Source organism: Chlorocebus sabaeus, chromosome 5 (genome assembly GCF_047675955.1).
Source record: "Chlorocebus sabaeus isolate Y175 chromosome 5, mChlSab1.0.hap1, whole genome shotgun sequence".
In the NCBI taxonomy this organism is placed as follows: Eukaryota; Metazoa; Chordata; class Mammalia; order Primates; family Cercopithecidae; genus Chlorocebus; species Chlorocebus sabaeus.
In genome coordinates, this window is record NC_132908.1 from 11405154 (window position 1) to 11431211 (window position 26058).

At 45.0% G+C, this 26058-nt stretch overlaps 1 protein-coding gene across 1 annotated transcript; it reads right to left on the reverse strand.

Annotated features, from left to right (window-relative positions):
- Window positions 1-404: 404 nt before the first annotated feature.
- Window positions 405-15047, reverse strand: RSL1D1 (ribosomal L1 domain containing 1). Its single transcript, XM_007985969.3, has 9 exons — window positions 14880-15047; window positions 13663-13802; window positions 10392-10530; window positions 9426-9574; window positions 9234-9335; window positions 5010-5103; window positions 4726-4851; window positions 2757-3044; window positions 405-1186 (listed from the first exon to the last, which is right to left on the reverse strand). Exons 1-9 carry the CDS (start codon window positions 14982-14984, stop codon window positions 866-868), a joined length of 1464 nt encoding a protein of 487 aa, XP_007984160.2. The 5' UTR covers window positions 14985-15047; the 3' UTR covers window positions 405-865.
- Window positions 15048-26058: the final 11011 nt, after the last annotated feature.

Consider the following 26058-nt stretch of genomic DNA (forward strand, 5'->3'; position numbering starts at 1 on the left):
TCAGACCCACGTGATTTGGAAAGCCAACAGTGTGTCTACTCAGAAGCAAAGCAATGTTATACTTTTTTCTGAGACAGAATCTCACACTGTCACCCAGGCTGGAGCACAGTGGGGTGGTGGCAGCTCACTGCAGCCTCGATCTCTTGTGCTCACTTGATCCTTCCACCTCAGCCTGAGAGCACAGGTGCACGCCACCATGCCACACTATTTTTTTTTCTTTTGTAGAGATGGGGTTTCACCAAGTTGCCCGGGATAGTCCTAAACTCCTGGGCTCAAGCAATCCTCCCACCTTGGCTTACCAAAGTGCTGAACAACCACAGAGAAGCACTCTATTTTTCCTCTATTGTATTAGCAACTACACAGAAGGACAATTTAAAATACATTATTATACCCAGGAACATATGTCAGAATTATTTATGGAGGTTTTATTATTTTTATTTATTTTTGAGATGGAGTCTCGTTCTGTCATCAGGCTGGAGTACAGTGGCTCAATCTCGGCTTACTGCAACCTCTGCCTCCCAGGATCAAGCAATCCTCCTGCCTCAGCCTCCCTAGTAGCTGGGATTACAGGCGCTCGCCACCATGCCCAATTAATTTTTGTATTTTTAGTAGAGACAGGGTTTCACCATGTTGTCCAGGATGGTCTCAATCTCTTGACCTTATGATCCACCCGCCTCGACCTCCTGAAGTGCTGGGATTACAGGCATGAGGCACCGCGCCTGGACTACTTATGGAGGTTTTAAAAAATCTTGAAGTCCAGGCCTGACACTTGCAGAAGGTTACTTACAAAGGGGGTCAAGATCTGAGTATTTCTAAAAAGCTCTGGAGGCAGCACTGAAGTTTCCTTCTGGCTGAATCACTGACTTTAGGTCGACTGGGGTACTTTGGGTTTTTTGGGCCATTTTTTGGGGGTGTGGGAACCTTTTCTCACAGATTTACTAAGAGTGGTGAAGAACTTGGCCCCTGGCTTTTTTGGAGTCTGTCTCGCATCCTTTTTCCCCAGTGAAGGATTTTTTTCCTTCACTGCCTCTTCTTTGATCTTTCGCTTCTTCCCTGGGCCTTTCCCTGGGGTCTCTTCAGCTTTTGGGGTCTCAGATGCTGGCAAGGCCTTTCTTTTCTTCCCACGAGGTGTACTGGGATTAGGACTCTTTGTTGGAGACTTCTTTCCAGTGGCATGTTTTTCAATCTAGGGAAAAAAAAGAAAGCTTAATACAGAAAAAGCCACAACACCTGACACTCAGGAGTTACTGTTTTCATTTTTATTATTTTTGAGACAGAGTTTCGCTCTTGCGGCCCATGCTAGAGTGCAATGGCACAATCTCAGCTCACTGCAACCTCCACCTCCCGAGTAGCTGGGATTATAGGCACGTGCCACCACGCCCCACTCACTTTTAAAATTTTTAGTAGAAACAGGGTTTCACTGTGTTGGCCAGGTTGGTCTCAAACGCCTGACCTAAGGTGATCCACCTGCCTCGGCCTCCCAAAGTGCTATGATTACAGGCGTGAGCCACTGTGCCCGGCCAAGTTACTCCTTTTCAGTGCATGGCCAAGGTTTTTATTAGTTAACCCCCAAAAGGTACACCTCAGTATGATGACAGAGATAAACTGTATTTCACTATTAAGAATGAGGGATAGGTGCAGTGGCTCATGTCTGTAATCCCAGCACTATGGGAGGCTGAGGCAGGTGGATCACTTCAGGCCAAGAATTCAAGAGCAGCCTGGTCAACATGGTGAAACCCCATCTCTACTAAAAATACAAAAAGTAGCCGGGCATGGTGGCACGCACCTGTAATCCCAGCTACTCAAGAGGCTGAGGCATGAGAATTGCTTGGGCCTGAAAGGTGGAGGTTGCTGTGAGCCGAAATTGTGCCACTGCACTACAGCCTGCGCAATAAAGTGAGACCTTGTCTCAAAAAAAAAAAAAAAAAGAATTGTGAAGACCCAGAGGTCTTCCTGGTCCAGTCAGAGGAAAACCACCTTTCCCTATGACTGAGGGGAGGGACTCCTGGAAGCACCATGAAGAGCACAGCAGACACACATGGGAGCAAATCCTGAGTCCTCCAACTGTAGCTGCACATCCCTGGCATATGGTGTAGGGCAGGGGTTCCCAAATTCTCTGTGTAAAAGCCAACTGGTGGCTGGGTGTGGTGGTTCATGCCTGTAATCCCAGCACTTTGGGAGGCTGAGGCGGGCGGATCACCTGAGGCCAGGAGTTCGAGACAAGCCTAGCCAACGTGGCAAAACCCCGTCTCTACTAAAAACACAAAAATTAGCTGGGCGTGGTGGTGTACGCCTATAACCCCAGCTACTTGGGAGGCTGAGGAAGGAGAATTGCTTAAACCAGGGAGGCAGAGGTTGCAGTGAGCTGAGATCACACCACTGCACTCCAGCCTGGGTGACAGATTGAGGCTCCATCTTCAAAAAAAACCAAAGCAAAAAAAAAAAAAAAAAAAAAAGCCAACTGGTTGGGGCTAGGTGTGGTGACTCACACTTGTAATCCCAGCACTTTGGCAGGCCAAGGTGGGAAGACTGTTTTGACCCCAGGAGCATAAGACCAGTCTGTGCAATATAGCAAGATACCATCTCAAAAAAAAAAAAAAAAAAAAAAAAGGAAAAGAAAAAGAACAATAAATCATATGATAATCACTCTCATTGTTCTTTGGGTTCACTCTAGTATTTTTCATCAGCACAGTACCTGCCTGACACAGTAGCCACTGAACCAATCCCATTATGAACAGTAAATATTAAAACAATACCTCTATATTTTCATTAGCTGGAGTCGTCTTTCCTATTGGTACCAGCTGTGGAATTTCATCTTTGGATTCATCTGTTGCTTTAACTTGGGCTTTTCCTCTGCCACGTTTTTTCTTCCCATGCTCTGGGGTCTGTTCCTTCTTCGATTCAGGTTTCTTCACTATAGTATCACCACTTTCAGGTGCCACATCATCTTTACTAAGAACTGATGCGGACTTCCTAGCCTGCCTCTTCTTTTTCCTCTCCTTTTGTTTTTCAAAATTTCTCTCTCTTCGTTTTCTCCTTGCCTCCTACCAAAAAACACCACACAAACATTTTAGCAGGAACAGTTCTGCTGGTTAACAAACGGCATAGATTTACCACTTGCAGTTTTGATTATCCATAAGCCCCTGAATGGACCTTGATATGTACAGAGAACAAACTCCTTAACCAGCACTGGAACCTCAACCGCAGTTTTTGACTCACAGCCAAACATGCATTTTACGCAGTAAATTATATACTGGCATTTCAGAATCTGACTATCTAAAGCATACAGTTAAGAGACTTTTGTGAAACACAGTATGGTTTAGAGAGTGTAAAGAATAATCCTCAGCTGGGCGCGGTGGCTCATGCCTGTAATCACAGCACTCAGGGAGGCTGAGGCAGGAGGATCACTTGAGGTCAGGACTTCGAGATCAGCCTGGCCAACATGGTGAAACCCCATCTCTATTAAAAACACAAAAATTAGCTGGGCATGGTGATGCGTGCCTGTAGTCCCAACTACTCAAGAGGGTGAGGCACAGAGAATCATCTGAACTTGGAAGGCAGGGGTTGTAGTGAGCTGAGATCATGCCACTACACTCCAGCCTGGGTGACAGAGCAAAACTGTCTCAAAAACAAAATTAAAAATTCATTGGACACAATTAACATGGCTAAAGAAACACTTGGAGATCAGTCTAACAAATAGCAAAAAAATAAATTTTCCTTCCTTCCAAAAGCTTCTTTTGCTAGAGTACAAGTAATACTGAAAACCTACAAACCAAGCTCAGGAGGTATCTGTGAGCATAATCTCCCACACCCATGTGCGTGCACATCAGGTGAACTGGTGTGTTGAAATCATCCCTAGACCCAGTCCCCATGAATGTACGTGTACGAGTTTGTACTGTGATCAAACAGCGCCTTTTCTAGGGGTGGTTCTTGCCTGTCACTCTTTTCCCTGAGCTGTCAGGATTAAACTCCAGCCACCTACAACCCTGGATGGGAATAACTGGGTAAATAATTATGTCAATCCCTTTTATTACTGTTTCAAATGTATATATAGCTCACATTTATTTCAAAGTTTTAAGTGTTTTGGTCTTTATTTAGACATATGGTGATGTTATCTATGACTGGAAATATGTGGTAAGAACTTAACTCAGGCCCCCTCAAAAACCAGTTAATCCAGGCCAGGCATAGTAGCTCATGCCTGTAATCCCAGCACTTTGGGAGGCCAAGGCAGGCAGGTCGCTTGAGCACAAGAATTCAAGATCAGCCTGAGAAACAGGGAGACCATGTCTGTACAAAAAAAAAAAAAAATTAAAAATTAGCTGGGCGTGGTGGAGCATGCCTGTAGCCCCAGCTACTCGGAAGGCTGACACAGAACTGTTTGACCCCAGGAGGTCAAGGCTTCAGTAAGCCTTGATTGCATCACTGTGCTCCAGCCTGGGGAACAGAGTGAGACACGGTCTCTCTAAACAAAACCAGCAAGCACTGGATCTAACAAAAGTTAAAAACACACCCAATTTATCAATAAATACAAGATATTTCTATCTTAACATGCATTACTGATACTAATATCAACTACTTCATGTAAAGTGACAAAAGCACAACCACCAGAAAACCAGAAGACGACAACTGGAAAGTCAGGCAGGGATGATGGTCTACTTCTCTCTCTTAGGGACTGAGTTTACACCCTTCATTATCCATTCTATAAGTATTTAAAATTCTACTAACTTTCTTCCGCTTATTAAGCATAGATCTTTTGGTGGCTTCATCCCAATTGCTGACAAACGAGGAAAAGATGGGAAGGGCAGCCGATTTATCAGTTTTCACAAACAGGAGTTTCACGCTCTCCCACTTCTGAAACAAAGAAAAGAGTAACAACATCTACATATACTTTGTTTCTTTTAAATGAACAATCATCTACATATACTTTATTTCTTTTAAATGAACAATCATCTACATATACTTTGTTTCTTTTAAATGAACAATCAATTGATGCACCTGCAATACTGTACCTCTGGCAATTTTTCTGAAAGTCCTTTGGTGACAGCAACAATATTTTCAATGATGTGCTCAATTTGCATTCCAATGTGACCAATACGTATAGCACTGAAATTTAAAAGAGTATTAAACAAGATTTTAAAAAACCATTTTTCAAAATAAACCAGGCAGGTATATGAGAAATATAAATACATAATTCTCAAGTTTTCTTTTTTTTCTTTTAAAAAGGTAAAACATTAAGCCTGGGCAACATGGCAAAATCCTGTCTCTACCACACTAACAAAAATTAACTGGGCAGGGTGGTACATGCCTGTAATCCCAGTTACTCAGGATGCTAAGGCAGAAAAATCACCTGAGCCCAGGAGTTCAAGGCTACAGTGAGCCCAGATCGGCAACTGCACTCCAGCCTGGGTAACAGAGCAAAACAGTCTGAAAAACAACAACAACAACAAAAACCCATTAAAATCTTTAGGTTCTAAATATATTTTATTTCATTTTTGAGACAGTGTTTCCTTGTCGTCCAGGTTGAGGTGCAGCGGCACAATCAACGTACTGCGCTTAACCAGAGTAGCTGGGACTACAGGTAGCCCAGTGAATTTTTGTATTTTTTATTTTATTTTACTTTAGTTTTTTGAGATGGAGTCTCGCTCTGTCACCTAGGCTGGAGTGCAGTGGCCGGATCTCGGCTCACTGCAAGCTTCGCCTCCCGGGTTCCCGCCATTCTCCTGCCTCAGCCTCCCAAGTAGCTGGGACTACAGGCACCCGCCACCTTGCCCGGCTAGTTTTTGTATTTTTTAGTAGAGATGGGGTTTTACCGTGTTAGCCAGGATGGTCTCGATCTCCTGACCTCATGATCCGCCCGCCTCGGCCTCCCAAAGTACTGGGATTACAGGCTTGAGCCACCGCGCCCGGCCTGGATTTTTGTATTTTTTGTAGAGATGGGTTCTCACTCCTGAGCTCAAGTGAGACACCAGGCTGGTCTTGAACTCCTGGGCTCAAGTGATCCACCAGGCTGGTCTTAAACTCCTGGGCTGAAGTGATCCTCCTGCCTTGGCCTCCCAAAGTGCTGGGATTACAGGCATGAGCCACCATGCCTGGCCTAAATGTATTTTAAAGGAAGATTATCATCTTTCATGTACTAGAAATTCCTTCTACCTAAAGTAAAATGTCACATCATGAGGGGGTGATTTATTTTTTTTTTGAGATGGAGTCTTGCTCTGTTGCCCAGGCTGAAGTGCAGTGACATGATCTCGGCCCACTACAACCTTCGCCTCCTGGGTTCAAGCAATCCTCCTGCCTCAGCCTCCCTAGTAGCTGAGATTACAGGCGCACACCACCACGCACAACTAATTTTTTTTCTTTTTTTGAGATGGAGTTTCGCTCTTGTTGCCTAGGCTGGAGTGCAATGGTGTGATCTTGGCTCACCACAACCTCCACCCTCCTGGGTTCAAGCGATTCTCCTGCCTTAGCCTCCCGAGTAGCTGGGATTACAGGCATGTGCCACCACGCCCAGCTAATTTTTTGTATTTTTTTTTTTTTAAGTAGAGACGGGGTTTCTCCATGTTGGTCAGGCTGGTCTCAAACTCCTGACCTCAGGTGAGCCACCTGCCTCGGCCTCCCAAAGTGCTGGGACTACAGGCTTGAACCACTGTGCACAGCCTAATCTATATATTTTTCGTAGGGATGGGGTTTCACTGTGTTGGCCAGGCTGGTCTTGAACACCTGACCTCCAGTGATCCACCCACCTCAGTCTCCCAAAGTGCTGGGATTACAGGCGTGAGCCACCATGCCCAGCTGAGGGGGTGATTAAAGAGCTGATAGCACCTGACTGTGAGGCTAAGCAGCACTGGGAGGCAGGGGCAGAGCAGGTTCTACCTTTATCTTAGACAAACCCATGTCGCTGAGTCTGCCTTCAAGCTGTTCTAAGGGGAGCTACCTCCAGGAGCGTCACCTGCTCTCTCTATAGTTCTACTGCTCCACTCAGCTGCCATGTTCAAGAATAAACAGTTCTTGTCCCTGGTGGAACAGTGTCTTTCAGCTACGATCAAGATCATCCCTTCAGGTGAAAGAGAGTGCAGGCAGAAGCCCAGTGAGAAGCCTGGAGGGCTCAGCGCTGGGGCCAGAAAGCAGGCTCACTGTTGCCACAGTGTCTGCGGAATGAGGATGAGACAGGCTGTTGCTCCTCTCTTCAGCCAAAGACTGGGTACTGCCCATTCCCTGTGCTTGTTACCACCTGCCTGCAAGCACACCTGAGCATCCCAGATAGAAATATGGTGAGGGGGTAAGAAGGGAGAGGAACAGAATTGGAAGAGGAAAATAAATTATTATGCTGGAGAAAGGTAAGAGAGGAAATAAAAGAATGATTTCTTTTTTTCTCAGTTGTCTGCAACTTTAAGCTGTTGCTTTTGCCTTGGAAGATCCCCAGTGGCAGGAGACTGCTGCTCCTTTACCTGCCTTCCTGGTGCCATCTCCTCCTCCCAGATACTCATGGGGCCCATAAACACGGCCTGACTTCTGGCCAACCAGTTTCATGAGCCACTGCTTTGACATCTGCCTTTAACCAAAGGGACAGGGGTCCAAGCCCTGTGGCTAACTCTTCTCAGCTACTTCATTACACCTGATTAAGGGCTTTCCAGTGGCATGCAGAAGACAACGCCAGAGACCACCTGTCCTGCCCATCAGCACCCTGCTCTGCTCTACCTGGAGACACTCTGCTGCGGTCAGGCCTCCCTGGTGAGCAGAGGCAAGAAATCTGTTTTCTGCCGAGTGTGACCACTGGGTATGCATGGCTCCTGGGGAATCTCTGGGTGGAAGGGCGGTGGCCTACAGCTCTGTCCTACTGGCAGGTACCCATCTCCACACCACAGTCAGCAAGGTGAAGTACTTCATAAAATGTATTTTCAATACATTTAAAACCTGCCCTACCCCCCAAGCTGGTACACTGCCAAGAATACAAACTTAACCCATTTCTCAGCCTAATAGCCTGAGCCACATCCTCTGCTCAGCCAGAGGTCGGAAGCAATCACTGACCTAAAACATCTGTTCTAGTAGGTAAGACTAGGTGTGGGGGCTCCGCCTAGCTCAGTGTCCTGAGTAAGGTTAAACCAATACAACAACACAGACACCAAACAGGCGGATGAACAGAATAAATGCTAAATTCATTTAATAGGAAGTTGAACCAAGAATGATGTGGATCTTCACTTTAAGGGGTAATATGGTGCTTTTAAAGGACAATCTGAGGCCAGGCATGGTGGCTCAAGTCTATAATCTCAACACTTTTGGAGGCCAGGACCGGAGGACTAGTTTTGTTCAGGGGTTTAAGTCCAGACGAGGCAACATAGTGAGACCCTGCCTCTACAAAACATTGAAAAATTAGCCAGGTATGGTGGCATGTGCCTGTAGTACCAGCTACTCAGGAGGCTGAGGTGGGAGGATTGCTTGAGCCAAGGAGTTGAAGGTTGCAGTGAACTGTGATTGCACTAGAGTGCAGTAGCACGATAAATAGAGGACAAGCTGAAAGCCCAGAACTAGTCATGTTCTCCAAGCATTCATCTTACTCTCTTTGCTTTCCTTAGTATCTGGAGCTGCCCTGTTCAACGCAGTGACCATCAGCCACTAGCCACATGTGCCTATCTTAAATTTAAAATTCAGTTCCTGACACAGTAGCCCCATTTCAAGTGCTCAATAGCTACATACAAGTAGTGCCTACTGTATGAGACAGCACAGATGCAGACCATTTCCATCACAGTAGAAAGTTCTACCAGATAACATTGTTCTAGAGAACTGAACTTTTTTTTCTTTTTTCATTTAAAGACACTCTTGCTCTGTCATTTAGGCTGGAGGACAGTGACAAGAACATGACTCACTGCAGTCTTGACCTCGTGGGCTCAAGTGATCTTCCTGCCTCAGCCTCCCATGTAGCTGGGAGCACACAGATGCGGCACTACACCTGGCTAATGTTCTTGATTTTTCTGTAAGTGGGGGAGGGGGTCTCACTATGTTGCCCAAGCTGGACTTGAACTCCTGGGCTCAAGCGATCCTCCTGCCTCGGCCTCCCAAAGCACTGGGATTACAGGCATAAGCCACTGCACCTGACCTGAGAATTGATCACTTCTGAGGAACAGATTTTAGTTTTAAAAAAGGATCTGGAGCCATTAACAAAATCTTTTTAAAAAGTATATAAAATCATTGTCAAATATAAGATTAAAGGGAGGCACATATGAATGCCTTTTACCTACCTGCAAGAACCGCTTTTAGAAATGTTTAAGACCGTTCCACCTACACAGTCATTGATCTCTCTTGATAAATTCTTGGACAGAAGGTTTACAGATACTGGAACTCTATAAAAAACACACAGGGATTCAAAACACAATGCTTACACACCTAGAAACTTCACGCTGCTAAAGTCCCGTCATTACTAAGAAACTTACTTCTTTCTTTGATAGAAATGTCTCCCAATGAGTGAGGGTAAGAGCCGCCTAATTCTGGCATCAGTAAGGAAGAAGTCAAAACTGCTCAGAAGGCGGAGCTTGGCTTCATAGGATTTATATTCCTTCTTTAGAGTTTGGAGGGAGATAATCTAGGAAGTATAGAGAAGAATAAAAACAAAAAGTTAGGAATCTAAACAAGGGAATACTTAGGCAACAATGTGTATTTGGATTAAAAAATGTCCTAGAGCCACGCCTCTCATACTTTAATGAACACATGAGTGCCTAAAACATGTCAGGCACTATGCTACATGCTGGAGACACTGAGACAAATGAGAAAGGGCCCCAGCTAAAGAAACTTAGATACAGGTCGGCAACATATATATATTGTTATATATATGTTGCTGTATGTGCTCACGCCTGTTAACACCAGCCCTTTGGGAGGCTGAGGTGGGCAGATCACCAGAGGTCAGGAGTTCAAGACCAGCCTGGCCAACATATTGAAACCTCGTCTCTACAAAAATATAAAAATTAGCCAGGCATGATGGTGGGTGCCTGTAATTCCAGCTATTCGGGTGGCTGAGGCAGGAGAATAGCTTGAACCCAGGAGGTAGAGGTTGCAGTGAGCCAAGGTCTTGCCATTGCATTCCAGCCTGGGCGACAGAGCGAGACTCCAAACAAACAAACAAAAAACTTAGATACCTTAGATCCAGCGGGTAATAAAGACAAGTACACCAACTACAAAACAGCAAATCAGAGAAAAACAAGATGCTGTGAAGTACAGAGGAATGACACGAGCCACCTTTTATAATTTGCAAGATACAAAAGCTACTGATGTACACGCCACCACAAATTAAATTAAAAAGAGAAAAGTAAAAGAAAAATACTAGGAAAGAAATATAGCAATGTATTTGTGACATCATTTTGACTGAATTAAATCCTCTTGAAAATATTAGCCAGGCTTCCTACCTGAGAAATGGTTTTAATTCCATGCTTGTTTAAAAGCTTTCTATAAAACTGTTCTGTCTTTTCAGGAGTTGAATTGGGTTCGTCCTTCGTAAATAAACAGATATCTTCTGAATCTGATCGAATGCTATGAGGCAAGGTCCTACAAAATATGTCAAAAGAAACCAAGGAAAGCATTATTACACACATTATGCATGTTTGTATCACATAGAATACACAATAAACTTAGTGTCATTTAAATAACCTTTAGTCATGCTAGTTAAGCAAATATTGCATCAAAAACAACATTTAAAAATATATTTTATGGCCAGTAGTAGTGGCTCAAGCCTGTAATCCCAGCACTTTAGGAGGCCAAGGCGTATGGATCACCTGAGGTCAGGAGTTTGAGACCAGCTGGCCAACATGGTGAAACCGCGTTTCTACTAAAAGTGTAAAAAATTAGCCAGGGGCGATGGTGGGTGCCTGTAATCCCAGCTACTTGAGAGTCTGAGGCAGGAGAATCGCTGGAACCCAGGAGGTGGAGGTTGCAGTGAGCCAAAATGGCACCACTGGACTCCAGCCTGGGTAACAAGAGGCAAACTCCGTCTCAAAAAGCAAAAACCAAAACAAAAAACAAAACTCACTTTCAATGGCAAATAAATCACAAATACACACAGGCCCAAATACCAATTAACACTTGGGATATAGCAAGAATTAAAATATACTCAAAGACATCCAAATTCTTGTATACTCAAAGACATCCAAATTCTTGTATATGTAATTACTATTATATATCTGTTGTTGTATGTGCACCCATACTCTAATGTGCTATAATAACCTAGCTTAATCAGGACAGGCCTGGTTCAGAATTTTACCTTCTCTAAAACTCTTAACTCCACAAACAGAATAACTCTTTCTTCTTTTCTTTTTTTTTGAGACAGGGTTTTGCTCAGTCGCCAAGGCTGGAGTGCAGTGGTGTGACCATAGCTCACGATAGCCTCCAGCGCAGTTGAGACTCCAGGCGCGTACCAGCTGGGTGTAGGCCCAGCTAACTTTTGTATTTTTTGCAAAGACAGGGTTACACTGCATAGCCTACGCTGGTCTTGAATTTGTGGGCTCACGCAATTCACCTGCCTCACCCTCCCAAACTGCTCAGATTATAGCTCGGCCAATTTTTTTTTTTTTTGAGATGGGAGTCTCACTATTGCCCAGACTGGAGTCTCTGCAACCTCTGCCTTCTGGGTTCAAATGATTCTTGTGCTTCAGCTTCCCAAGCAGCTGGGATTACAGATGCCCACCATCATGTCTGGCTAATTTTTGTATTTTTAGTAGAGATGGGGTTTCGCCATGTTGGTCAGGCTGATCTCAAACTCCGGGGCGTCAAGTGATCCACCTACCTTACCTCCTGAAGTGCTGGGATTACAGTGACGAGCCACCGTGCCCAGCACAACATAACTTTTAAGAATTGAAACAGGCTGGGCATGGTGGCTAAAGCCTGTAATGCCAACACTTTGGGAGGCCGAGACGGGCGGATCACAATGTCAGGAGATCGAGACCATCCTGGCTAACACGGTGAAACCTCGTCTCTACTAAAAAATACAAAAAACTAGCTGGGCGAGGTGGTGGGTGCCTGTAGTCCCAGCTACTCGGGAGGCTGAGGCAGGAGAATGGCATGAACCCGGGAGGCGTAGCTTGCAGTGAGCTGAGATCTGGCCACTGCACCCCAGCTTGGGCGACAGAGCGAGACTCTGTCTCAAAAAAAAAAAAAAAAAAAAGAATTGAAGCAGGCCGGGCACGGTGGCTAAAGCCTGTAATCTCAACACTTTGGGAGACTGAGAGGGAGGACTGCTTGAGCCTGAGTTCGAGATCAGCCTGGAGAACACAGTGAAACCTCATCTCCCTCATCTCTACAAAAAATTTCAAAATTAGCTGGGCGTGGTGGCATACACCTATAGTCCCAGCTACTTGGGAGGCTGAGGTGGGAGGATCACTTGAGTCAGGTCAGGGAGGTCGACGTTGCAGCGAACACAGATCTCACTACTGCACTCCAGTTAGGCAACAGTACAAGACCCTGTCTCTAAAAAAAAAAAAAAAAAAAAAAGAGAGATCGAAACCAAAAATATGAAATAAACCAAGAGGGAACAGCAAACACAATTATGCCACATCTTACAGAAAATAAAATACGAGGGTTTAACTCATTTCTTATGCTTACAACCTATGTTCTGAAGAAGCATTTTGTACAATCACCATGGATTTTTCCATAGAAAGGACTTCACTGGAGTTTTTAATAGTCTCTGTACAAAGGAATAAATTGTAGACCCAAAGAATTTTTGCTTGACATGGAAAGATAACGGTTTCTAATTTAAAAAAAAAAAATAGAAGCTGTTTAACTTATTCCACCTTTATTCTTTCAAACACCAGGTTTTCAATTCAACAGACCTGATTACGTTAGCTGTTCACCAAGCTCTGAGAAAACTGGTGAATTTTTTTTTTTTTTTGAGACGGAGTCTTGCTCTGTCGTCCAGACTAGAGTGCAGTGGCCAGATCTCAGCTCACTGCAAGCTCCGCTTCCCGGGTTCACGCCATTCTCCTGCCTCAGCCTCCCGGAGTAGCTGGGATTACAGGCGCCCGTCACCACGGCCGGCTAATTTGTGTGTGTGTGTGTTTTTTTTTTTAAGTAGAGACGGGGTTTCACCGTGTTAGCCAGGATGGTCTCGATCTCCTGACCTTGTAATCCGCCTGCCTCAGCCTTCCAAAGTGCTGGGATCACAGGCGTGAGCCACCGCGCCTGTCCAAAAACTGGTGAAATTCCTAGAAAATTTTAGCACATCTGAATTCCTATGGTTCTTTTATATTTATTTTTTTGAGAGGAGTCTTGCTCTGTCGCCTAGGCTGGAATGCAATGGAGAGATCTCCGCTCGCTGTGACCTCCGCCTCCAGGTTCAAGCGACTCTCCTGCCTCAGCCTCCCCAGTAGCTGAGATTACAGGCACCCACCATCATGCCCAGCTAATTTTTGTATTTTTGGAGAGACAGGGTTTTACCATGTTGGCCAGGCTGGTCTTGAACTCCTGATCTCAGGTGATCCGCCCACCTCGGCCTCCCAAAGTGCTGGGATTACAGGTGTGAGCCACCACGCCAAACCTCTATGGTTCTTTTAGACATAATTGTTTTAATTCACATCAAATTTTTATTATAAGTTTGCAAAGTTTCCATTAGAAACTACGATGGAATTGTCAAGTTACAAAGAATGAACAACCAGATAAAAACAGCAAAGGTAGAAAATCACAACTTACAATCTGACCCTCAGTTCTTTACTTGGAATTTTCCATAATACCACCATTAAAAATAAATTTTCACTCTCATTCAAAAGCAACCCGTAATTGTTTTTCCTGGACTTGCAATGTGTCAAGAGCGCATCCACTGCCTTTCTAACCTGCAAAGTGAAGATTGACAAGTAAGTGAAATGTTCTCACAATAACTTACACAAATAAGTGAAATGTTCTCAATCTAATTTAGCATTTGTCCCCTCTCACATCTATTTTTTCCCTTCCAACTTCAATTTCAAGGGGTAACCTCTATAACCGTATCTATGAGGATCTTGCAATTTATAGTCAGAAAAATCTAAGAATCTATCAAACACGCCTAAGTATCCACTTCCAGCACTGTCTGCAGGACGCCTCTTCTACTTAAGAGATCGGGCCAGCGGGAAACTTGCCTCTCCTGCCCTCAACGATGAAAGCAGTAATCCCACGAAAAGCGCAAAGTGACATCCATTTAGCATTTACTGAGCACTCTCGTTTTTTCTTTTGAGACAGAGTCTCACTGCTGTCGCCCGAGCTGGAATGAAATGGCGGGATCTCGACTCACTGAAACCTCCACCTCCCAGGTTCCAGCAATTCTCCTGCCTCAGCCTCCCGAGTAGCTGACAATACAGGCGCCCGCCACCCCCCCTCCCAGCTAATTTTTGTATTTTTAGTAGAGACGGGGTTTCACTATGTTGGCCAGGCTGGTCTCTAACTCCTGATCTCAGGTGATCCACCCCCCTCGGCCTCCCAAAATGCTGGGATTACAGGCGTGAGCCACCGCGCCCGGCCTACTGAGTACGTTCTCACCACGTGCCAGGCCCCTGGTCAAAGCGCTTTACACGCATTACCTCTCCCGATCCTGGATAGCGGGGAGTGGAAAGGCCCATTTTAAATAACGGGTAGCAGACCTGCAAAACTAAACGACTCGGTCAAGGGCTAACGATAGGAAAGCTAAGCCAGGTCGCCAGGTCGATCTCGTCTGGCTCCACGGTACACTTGCAACCCAATTCAAGAGCGCCAGGCCGCAAGACCGGGGGAAGCAGGCGCCCACCCAAGGGGAGAGACAGCTGAGGCACACGGCCCGCAAGCGACCGTCCCACAGCCTCGGGGAAGTGCGCCGAGCACGCACTCGGGTTCCGGGACCCTGCGCCTCACGAGGTCACCGCCACCACGCTTCCAAGCCACCCTCCCCAGGAACCACTCACCTGCTCTTTGTCCAGCTGCTTCCGTGCTGTCGGGGCCCCTGGAGTCGAGGCGGAGGTTGCAGTCGCGGCTGAAGAAGACGGCGGCGCGGAGGCCGAGTCCTCCATCTTGTTTTCACCTCGTGAAGACGCGCGTGTGAAACCCCGTGGCTGGCTTCTGCTGCGCACGCGCGAGCGAGGCCCGGACCCGGAAGCGAGGGGGCGGGAACCGAGCCTCTGTGCGTCATTTCCGGGCGAGCGTAGGGTTTCCCACTTAAGGGCGGTGGCAGCTGTCAGAGTCCGTTCCTTGAGGAGGCACCTGCTCTTCCGCTCTTCTACCGCTTTCCGTGAGGTGTGAGTAGTAGCTTGGGTGTCCCCTCAATCTTACACGATAGAAATCAAGAAAGAACCTTGAGGCGGGAAAAGAGTCCCGTCAGGAGGCCCAGTGGGGTCCCCCACACTCCACGGTCCCCGCCTCCGGGAAGGCCGCGCGTGGCGTGGGCAGAGAGCGGAATTCTGGCTCTACTGCCCACCTGCCGGTTGACTTTAGGCGACGCCAACCCCAGGCTAGTGAGGAGTCCATGAAATATAAGGCACGGGAGCCACCCGGCGCGTCGTTAAGCAGCGTGAGGGACCGCAAGATGAGTCTCAGCCAATCTCTTAGCTTCTGGTCTCGCAAAGAGGCGGGAGGTAAGATTCTATACAAAAAAGCGTGGCTGGCCGTGCGCGTGGCTGGCACCTGGAATCCTAGCGCTTTGGGAGGCCGAGGCGAGGGATTCCAGGAGTTGGAGACCAGCCCGTGCAGTATACGACACCCCATCTCTCCAAAAAATACAAAGATTAGCCGGCGTGGTGGTGCACGCCAGTAGTACCAGCTACTTGGGAGGTGGAGGATGAAGGATCTTGAGCCCAGGAATTCGAGGCTCAGTGAGTTCTGATCCGCGTCACTGCACTCCAGCGTAGGCAGTAGACCGAGACCTTGTCGCTAAACAAAGAAGCAAGCAAGAGCGGAGGCTGGATAACTGACAAATGGAATATCTTACAACAGGGGAGTCCAATCTTTTGGCTTCCATGGGCCACAGTGGAAGAAGAATTGTCTGGGCCCACATATAAAATACATTAACACTAATGATAGCTGATACGCTTAAAAAAAATCTTTAAAAAATTTCATAATACTTTAAGAAAGTTTACGAATTTGTGTTGGGCTATATTCAAAACCTGGCCTCCAGGGCTGCACGCGGCCCTTGGGTAGGACAGGCTTGCTTTGTAATGTCTTCCTCCCACTCCACGCACCTCCCCAGAGGTACCCTTACCAGTGTCTCCTGGAACCTTCCAGAGATGTTCTAGGCATGTTTAGGAGATACTTCTCCTTTCTCTTTTTGGATGGGTTTAATTTCTTTTTTCCTTTGTGTGTGTGTGTGTGTGTGTGTGTGTGTAACAGTCTCGCTCTGTCACCCAGGCTGGAGTGCAGTGATCTCCTCTCACAGCAATCTCCCCATTTTGGGTTCAAGCAGTTCTCTTGTCTCAGCCTCCCAAGTAGCTGGAACTACAGGCGCACGCCACCACGCCCGGCTACCTTTTTCTTCTTTTTCCAAGACAGAGTTTCACTCTTGTTGCCTAGGCTAGAGTGCAATGGGGAGATCTCAGCCCACCGCAACCTCCGCCTCCTGGTTCAAGCTATTCTCTCCTGCCTCAGCCTCCCCAGTAGCTGAGATTATAGGCATGCGCCATCACGCCTGGCTAATTTTGTATTTTTAGTAGAGACAGGGTTTGTCCATGTTGGCCAGGCTGGTCTTGAACTCCTGACGTCAGGTGATCCACTCGCCTTGGCCTCCCAAAGTGCTGGGATTACAGGAGTGAGCCACTGTGCCCAGCCATTTTTTTTTTTTTTTTCCTTAAGAAACGGAGACTGGCTCTGTCCCTCAGGCTGGAGTGTAGTGGCTTGACTATAGCCTAACTGCAGTTTGGAGCTCCTGAGTTCAAGAGATCCTCCGGCGTCAGCTTCCCGAGTAGGTAGGACTAAAAGGTTCTGGTCACCATGTCCTGATATCTTTTACAGTTCTTTTGTAGAGATGAGGACAGGGAGGAGTCTCACCATGTTGCCCAGGCTGGTCGCGAACTCCTGGCTTCAAGGGATCCTCCCACCTCAGCCTCCCAAAGTGCTGGGGTTGCATGCGTGAACCACTGAACCTGGCCAAACTTACTTATTAGAAAAACACATATAGTAGCCTGGTATACCCATTGTTCCACACCTTGCTTTTTCTTCTTAACGTACCTTGGAGATGGTTCCAAGTCAGTACACAAAGCTCTGCCCCATCTTTTTAAACGGCTCTATGGCGTCCCACCATGCAGCAACACTGCAGTTTATTTAGGAACTTGTTTAGGCGCCTTCAGGATGGTTTCAGACTTTTTACAGCTAGTCATGTAAAGTTTTAAGAGATGGAGGAATGAGAGTAAGAGGCTTTCCCTCAATTGCTTTCAGAAGGTGTTCCTTCCATGAAAGGATGTTCTGCTAATCTCTAATAATAGCCTTGTGTTTAATCAACGTATAGAAGAAATGTTCTGAAGTCATTGGCACCTGCTTCCCTTTGTGTATTCTAGAATCTAGTGTAAGAGTGGTTTCCTTTTAGCACAGTGTAATGAATTGTTACACTGGGCTTTGTGGATCCGTGTTTTGTAGTAGTATTAAGAGTATGGAGACTGTCAGATGTTCTTTCACCTGAACTTAAGTTTGAGAACCATGCTTGTAGGCCAAGGAAACAGTGTGAATGCCGGTGAAAAAGTATGGAAGTGTTTGGAAGCAGTATGTAGCTAGAGCGGGAATGTGCAGAGGGGAGGAATGGGAGATGCAGGTTGGAAAGTAGGTAAAGGAATGAATTCATTATCAAGCTGAGGGTTTATACTCACTTTGGAGAAATTGTAAAGATAAGAGGTTTTTGAACTGGCAGTAGAGAAGAAAAGGTAGTGATGATTTATGCATTAGGTAAGTTAATAATGTGGTTGTGATATTGTGGTTTTAAAGATGTGTCCTATCTACTCATTCTTTGATAACTGTCCTCTCAGCTAATGAGGCTTCGTTTCCCTCCCCTTGAGTGTAGACTGGACTTAGTGGCTTGCTTGTGTCAAACAGAATATGGCAGAAGTGATACTATGTCACTTCTGAGATTAGGTTATAAAAAGACTGTAGCTTCATCTTTGATGTTCTTTCTCTCCCTGTTTCCCTCTCTCATTTACTCCCTCCCTCATTACTTGTAAGGCAGACCTAGAGAAAGGGAAGCTGGCTGCCAGGTTGTGAGGACACCTGGGCAGCCACACGAGTGAGCTTGGCAGTGGATCCTCCTTCGGTCCAACCTTGAGATGACTGCAAACTCAAGAGGCCCTGAGCCAGAACCACTCAGCTAGGCTGCTCCCAGATTCCTGACCCATAAAAACTGTGATATCATAAATGTGTGTTCTTTTGAGGCACTAAATTGGGGTAATTTGTTACCCATTAGTAGATAACTAGTGTAGATTAGTAGACTTCCTGTCTTTGGACTCATTGACACATTCACCTGTCTTCACTTAAAAGTCCTATTAGGACCTCATCCTCGGCAAGTCCCATCATGAATCATCCTCTTCTCAAACCTGCTCCTCTTGTATGTGTGTGTGGTTTTTTTGTGTATTTTTGTTTTGAGATGGAATCTTGCTCTGTCACTCAGGCTGGAGTGCACTGGCACAGTCTTGGCTCACTGCAACCTCTCCCTCCCAGGTTCAAGCGATTCTCGTGCCTCAACCTCCTGAGTAGCTGGGATTACGGGCATGCGCCATGGTGCCTGGCGAATTTTTGTGTTTTAAGTAGAGATGGGGTTTCTCCATGCTGGCCAGGCTAGTCTTGAGCCCCTGACCTCAAGTGACCCACCTGCCTCGGGCTCCGAAAGTGCTGGGATTACAGGTGTGAGCCACCGCTCCCGGCCCCTTGTGTGTTTTCTGTGTCCATCATTGGTACCACCAAGCCAAATAGGGGAGTTATTATTAACTCTTTCCTTCTTATCCCCCAAACATAGTCAATAACAAAGTCTTGCTTATTCTTTTTTTCCGAGACAGAGTCTTGCTCAGTAGCCCAGGCTGGAGTGCAGTGGCGCAATCTCATCTCACTGCAGCCTCTACCTCCTGGATTCAAGTGATTTTCCTGCCTCAGCCTCCCGAGTAAGTGGGATTACAAGTGTGTGCCACCATGCCCGGCTAAGTTTTGTAGTTTTAGTAATGATGAGATTTCACCATGTTGGCCAGTCTGGTCATGAACTCCTGACCTCAAGTGATTCTCCTGCCTTTGCCTTCCAAAGTGCTGGGATTACAGGCATGAACCACTGCATCAGGCCCTTGTTTATTCTTTTTAAATGTCTCTTGCATATATCCAATTCTCTTAATTCCTGCCACATGGTGGTAGAGGACATTATCATGTATTTGTTTTTTGTTTTTACCTAGATTACTTAGATTACTCCTCCAACTTTGCATCTTTTATTTTTATTTATTTTAGTTTTGGGACAAGGTCTCACTCTGTCATGCAGGCTGGAGTGTGGTGGGGTGATCACAGCTCATTGCAGCCTCAACCTCCTGGACTCAAGTGATCGTCCCACCTCAGACTCCCAAGTAGCTGAAATTACAGGTGTGTGCCACCACGTCTGCCTAATTTTTTAACTTTTTTGTAGAGATGGGGTTCTCCCTATGTTACCCAGGCTGGTCTCAAACTCCTGGACTCAAGTGATCCTCCCACCTAGGCCTCCCAAAGTGTTGGGATTGTAGGTGTGAGCCATCACTTCCAGCCCAATTTTGCATCTTACAGTCCATTCTCTACCCTTCAGATGGCGTGATCTTATTAAAATTCAAATCTAATCATATCAAACTATGCTGAATCACCTTCATTGGATTATTGTCATTGGAATGAGATATATTCCTTAATTTGCCTTGTATGTATCACAGTTTGCATCTCTTGTCTGGTGTCCTATGTAGTTTAGTATTTGTCCAAGAAAATAGTGTTCCAGTTTGAAAGGTAAATCATATGGACCAGGCATGGTGACTCATGCCTGTAATCCTAGCACTTTGGGAGGTCAAGGTAGGATTGCTTGAGCTTAGGAGTTCAAAGCTGCAGTTAGCTGTGATTGTGCTACTGTACTCCAGCTTGGGTGACAGAGTGAGACCCTGTCTAAAAAAATAAATAAGTAAAAATTTTTAAAATGTAAGTCACATGGTCATTCTCAACACGGTAGTTACTCTTCATCTGGTCCCTTTCTTTTTATCTTCCTAACTTCATACCCTGCCACTCAATCCTTCGATCTTTAAGTCCTAGTTTCAACTCTGCAGTTTCTACTTTTCTTCATACCTTCCAACGTACTATCACTTCTTCCTGGAACACTATCGCCTTGTACCTCCATATCCCATCCTCACATTTATTAACTCATCCTTCTAATTTCTGCTTTAGATTACTTCTGGAGAATTGTAGCTTAGATAATCCTGTCCTCTTACCCCAAAATATTTATGGTTTTCCTACTGTAATTGCCTCTCTCCTGTTTGAGGATAAGCTCTGAGAGGGTAGGAGAGAGCCAATTAATGGTAGGAAAACTATAAATGGTATCTTCACTATTTATCCTTATTTATTTACTATAAATGACATAAGTAGTATTTCTTTAGAATGAGCAATGCATTAGAATGGCCTGAAACAGGGCTTAAGGAGATGAACATGGGAAACTATTGTGGTTTTTTAGGTATCAAGATCTGATGGTAGGGTGATAGTGAGGACAGGGTACCTATACTGCTTGACCTGAGCTTGGAGGCAGAAGGAGAGAAGTTTAGATTACTTCCAAATTCTGAGAGCCTGAAAAACTGGGCAAATGGGTGGTATTAATAGAACTGGGGAAGAAAGGAGGAGCAGCAGATTTAGAGGGAAAACATGAGATTCCTTTTCAATAGAGTCATGTACCACATAATGATGTTTCTTTCAACAACAGACCTACATACATGGTCACATAAGATCATAATGGAGCTGAAAAATTCCTGTCGCCTAGTGATGTAATAGCCATCATAATGTCAGAGCATTCCTGACATGTTTGTGGTGATGTTGGTGTAAACAAGCTTACTGTACTGCCCCCAAATATGGCAAATATAGTTATGTACAGTACAGAATTACTTGATAATAATAAGCAACTATGTTACTGGTTTATGTGTGTACTATACTGTGCCTTTTTTTTTTTTTTAAATAGATGGGATCTTACTACATTGCCCAGGCTGTTCTTGAACTCCTGAGCTCAAGTGGTCCTCCTGCTTCCTGCCTCCTGAATTGTTGGGCATAAGATTACAGGGATGAGCCACCATGCCCCGCTATACTGTACTTTTTTTTTTTTTTTTTTTTTTTTTTGAGACAGAGTCTCACTCTGTCACCCAAGCTGGAGTGCAGTGGCATGATATCAGCTCACTGGAACTTCCACCTCCTGGGTTCAAGCGATTCTCCTGCCTCAGCCTCCCGAGTAGCTGGGATTACAGGCATCCGCCACCATACCGTGCTAATTTTTGTATTTTTAATAGAGACAGAGTTTTGCCTTGTGGGCCAGGCTGGTCTTGAACTCCTTGCCTCAGGTGATCTGCCTGCCTCGACCTCCCAAAGTGCTAGGATTACAGGCATGAACCACCACGCCTGGCCTATACTGTACTTTTTATAGTTATTTTAGAGTATATCTCTTCTACTTATAAACAAAAAAAAAGTTAACTGTAAAACAGCCTCAGACAGGTCCTTCAGGAGATATTCCAGAAGAAGGCATTGCTAGTTATCATAGGAGATGACAACTGCAGGTGTCAGTGTCCTTGAACACCTTCTAGTGGGACAGATAAGATGTGGAAGTGGAAGACAGTTGATATTGGTGATCCTGACTCTGTGTAGTCATAGACCTAGGGGTGTGTGTGTGTGTCTTCTTTTTATTTTATTTTAACTTTTTCTTCTTCTTTTTTTTTTTTTTTTGGTAGAGGCAAAGTCACATTCTGTTGCCCAGGCTGGTCTCAAACTCCTGAGCTCAAGAGATCCTACCACCTCAACCTTCCACAGTGCTGGGATTACAGGTGTGAGCCACTGTGCCCAGCCTGTGTTTTCATTTTTTTTTTTTTGAGACAGAGTCTCGCTGTGTGACTCAGGCTGGAGGGTAATAGCATGATCTTGGCTCACTACAACCTCCACCTTCCAGGTTCAAGCGATTCCCCTGCTTCAGCCTCCTAAGTAGCTGGGACCACAGGAGCATACCACCACGCCTGGCTAATTTTTTGTACTTTTAGTAGAGACAGGGTTTCACTGTGTTAGCCAGGATGGTCTCAATCTCCTAGCCTTGTGATCCGCCCACCTCCACCTCCCAAAGTGCTGGGATTACAGGCATGAGCCACTGTGCCCGGCCTTTCATTTTTAATAAAAACGTTTTAAAAGGGCCAGGTACGGTGGCTCATACCTGTAATCCCAGCACTTTGGGAGGCTGAGGTGGGCAGATCACCTAAGGTCAGGAGTTCTGAGACCAGCCTGGCCAACATGATGAAACCCTATCTCTACTAAAATTACAAAATTTAGCCGGGAGTGGTGGTGGGTACCTGTAATCCCAGCTATTGAGAAGGCTGAGGCAGGAGAATCGCTTGAACCCAGGAGGCAGAGGTTGCAGCAAGCCGAGATCGCCCCATCGCACTCCAGTGTGGGTGACAGAGCAAGACTCTGTCTAAAAAACAACAAAAGTTGGCCGGGCGCGGTGGCTCAAGCCTGTAATCCCAGCACTGTGGGAGGCCGAGACGGGCGGATCACGAGGTCAGGAGATCGAGACCATCCTGGCTAACACGGTGAAACCCCGTCTCTACTAAAAATACAAAAAACTAGCCGGGCGAGGTGGCGGGCGCCTGTAGTCCCAGCTACTCCGGAGGCTGAGGCAGGAGAATGGCGTAAACCCGGGAGGCGGAGCTTGCAGTGAGCAGAGATCTGGCCACTGCACTCCAGCCTGGGCGACAGAGCGAGACTCCGTCTCAAAAAAAAAAAAAAAAAAAAAAAAAAAAACCAACAAAAGTTTAAAAACGAAAAAAAGGCCAGGCATGGTGGCTCACGCATGTAATCCCAGCACTTTGGGAGGCTGAGGTGGGCGGATCACGAGATCAGGAGATTAAGACCATCCTGGCTAACATGGTGAAACCCCGTCTCTACTAAAAATACAAAAAAAAAAAAAAAATTAGCTGGGTGTGGTGGCACACACCTGTAGTCCCAGCTATTTGGAAGGCTAAGGCAAGAGAATTACTTGAACCCGGGAGGTGAAGGTTGCAGTGAGCCGAGATCGCACCACTGCACTCCAGCCTGGGCGATAGAACGAGACTCCGTCTCCGTTAAAAAAATAAATAAAAAGGAAAAAAAATAAAAAATTTCAAAAATAGAGAAAAGCTTACAGAATAAGTATATAAAGAAAAACATTTTTGTGCAGCTGAACAATGTGTTTGTGTTTTAAGCAAAGTGTTACTACAAAAGAGTCAAAAACTTAAAAATGTAAAAGTTTATAAAGTAAAAATGTTACAGTAAGCCAAGGTTAATTTATTATCGAAGAAAGAAAAATTTTTTAAAGCCAGGCTCAGTGGTGTGTGCCTATTGTCTTAACTACTCAGGAGGCTGAGGCAGGAGGATTGCTTGAGCCTGGGGGTTCAAGTTCAGTCTGGACAACATAGTGAGACCTCTGTCTCAGAAAAAAAAAAAAAAGAAAGAAAAATAAACCTAGTCTACCTAAGAGTACAGTGTTTGTAAGTCTGCAGTGGTGTACAGTAATGTCCTAGGCCTTCTCATTCACTCACTCACCCAGAGCAACTTCCAGTCCTGCAAGCTCCATTCACGATAAGTGCCCTATACAGGTGTGCCATTTTTAATGTTTTATACTGTTTTTTTTACTGTATCTTTTAGGTACAGTTGCCTACAGTATTTAGTACAGTAATATGCTGTACAGGTTTGTAACCCAGGAGCAATAGGCTGTATCACATAGCGTTGGTGTGTAGCAAGCCATACCATTTAGGTTGGTGTGAGTACACTGATACTCCCACAACTATAAAGTCACCCAAAGGCGCATTTCTCAGGATGTATCCTCATCATTAAGCAACCCGTGACTGTATTTTGAGTTTGAAGTTCCAATGGTACATCTAAATGGATCTGGAATGTGGGAGAATATTCCTGAACTAAAAAGAAGGAAGTTAGAAGTCATTTTCGTGGAGGTGATGATTAAAGCTTTGTAAATAGGTGAGATTAAAAAAAAAAGTCTAGAGGAAGAATAAAGTTGTAAAGAAACCTTCAATAACAAATGAGGAGGAAACAGAAATAGTTGAAGATGTAAAAGAAAACCAATTTAGGAGGCTAAGGCAGCCAGCTTACTTGAGCTCAGGAGTTCAGGACTGCCCTGGGCAACATAGTGAGATCCTGTCTCTACAAAAAACAGAAAAATTAGATGGTTATGGTGGCATATGCCTGTGTCCCAGCTACTTGTGATGCTGAAATGGGAGGATTGCTTGAGCCCAGGGAGTTGACGCTACAGTGAGCCACAATTGTGCCACTACACTCCAGCCTAGACAACAGAGCAAGACCTTGTCTCAAAAAAAAAAAAAAAAAAAAAAGAATGAAGGCTGGGCGTGGTGGCTCACGCCTGTAATCCCAGCACTTTGGGAGGCCAAAAGGGGCAGATCACAAGGTCAGGAGATTGACATCATCCTGGCTAACACAGTGAAACCCCATCTCTACTAAAAATACAAAAAGTTAGCCGGGGATGGTGGCGGGCACCTGTAGTCCCAGCTACTCAGGAGGCTGAGGCAGGAGAATCGCTTAAACCCAGGAGGTGGAGGTTGCAGTGAGCTGAGATTGCGCCACTGCACTCCCACTCCAGCCTGGGAGACAGAGCGAGACTGTCTCAAAAAACAAACAAACAAAAAAAACAAAAAGAATGAAAACCAAGAGGGTGCCAAGTTACAGAAGCCATGAGGGAGTGGAGGTATCTGAAGATGTGTTAACACTGTTAAATATTGAAGTTGAGAAGAATACATACTGATAAAAGACCATATTGTCAGCACCACAAGACAGAGTGAAAAAATTAAAAAATAAATAGGCCAGGCGTGGTGGCTCACACCTGTAATCCCAGCACTTTGGGAGGCTGAGGAGGGAGGATTGCTTGAGGCCAGGAGTTCTAGGCTAGTCTGAATGACATAGCAAAACCTCATTTCTACAAAAACCAAGGTAATTAATTTCAATTAGTGAGTACTATTAAGTTGTTTCTCTTGGAAGGTACTGAGATATGTCTCTTCAAACTTCTTGAAATTCTTTTTTGTAGTTAATTTTATGAAGGATTTTATAAATCAACTAATTGTAAAGAGCATTTGAATATGTTGCTGAATGGTAAACATAAAGTTCAAGAAACTTCACACTTAATAATGGAACTCATATTCTAGTTCAAAATAAATATTGTTACAATCAACTAGTAACCTTAGAAAACTATTAGACATCCATTTTTATATAGCACTGTTAACTCAGAGTTGTTACAAACGGCAGACTAACAAAAGAAATGCCACATAGTCAATTGGTGATGTCTGGATTATCTAAAGGTAATTTAATACTCAGCATATTCTTGGTACTGAAATCTGCTAAGTAATATTAACCTAAACATAATGGAATCAAGGGTGAAACAATATTGCCCAAATGTAGAATGTGACATTTTAAGGAAGGTACAAAGAACATGGTGTTTTGGGTCAAAAAGATCAGTCTGAATCCCAACTCCATGATTTACTAGTTGTTTAGCCTTAGACAAGGTGGCTAATCTCCCAAGCCTCAATGTCTTCATCTGTTAAATAAAGCTGGTTCCCTCGGATTCAATAGAATCTATCTTCACAGTGTCCGTCTTGTGCATGATAGCACAAGGTTAGTTCTCTTCCCCTTCCCTTTGCTGAAAATAATGTAATCATTATTAAATGGATTGGAAAATGAAATTGTGCATCTTAGGGGCCAAAAGAGGGCAGGAGGCAGCTTACCTGCATTCAAACAGGGAAGAAATAGCCAATCAGTAAAGAAATTGATATTTGATTCTAATTTGGGGTCGAAGGGGCGGAGCACTGGGGAAGAGAAACAAGAAAACAATGATATTACCAGAGAAAGAAATGTAAAGAGGTTTTCCGTAGAAAACCTAACTTTATGAACTTA

Bases quoted from the DNA above. Each gene is read 5' to 3' on its own strand.
- RSL1D1 (XM_007985969.3), bottom strand. From the start codon at position 14,984: ATGGAGGACTCGGCCTCCGCGCCGCCGTCTTCTTCAGCCGCGACTGCA. The intron at 13,803-14,879 runs GTGAGTGGTTCC...TTCACTTTGCAG, and splicing joins AGCAGCTGGACAAAGAGCAG to GTTAGAAAGGCAGTGGATGC. The intron at 9,575-10,391 runs GTAGGAAGCCTG...TATACTTCCTAG, and splicing joins GAATTAAAACCATTTCTCAG to ATTATCTCCCTCCAAACTCT.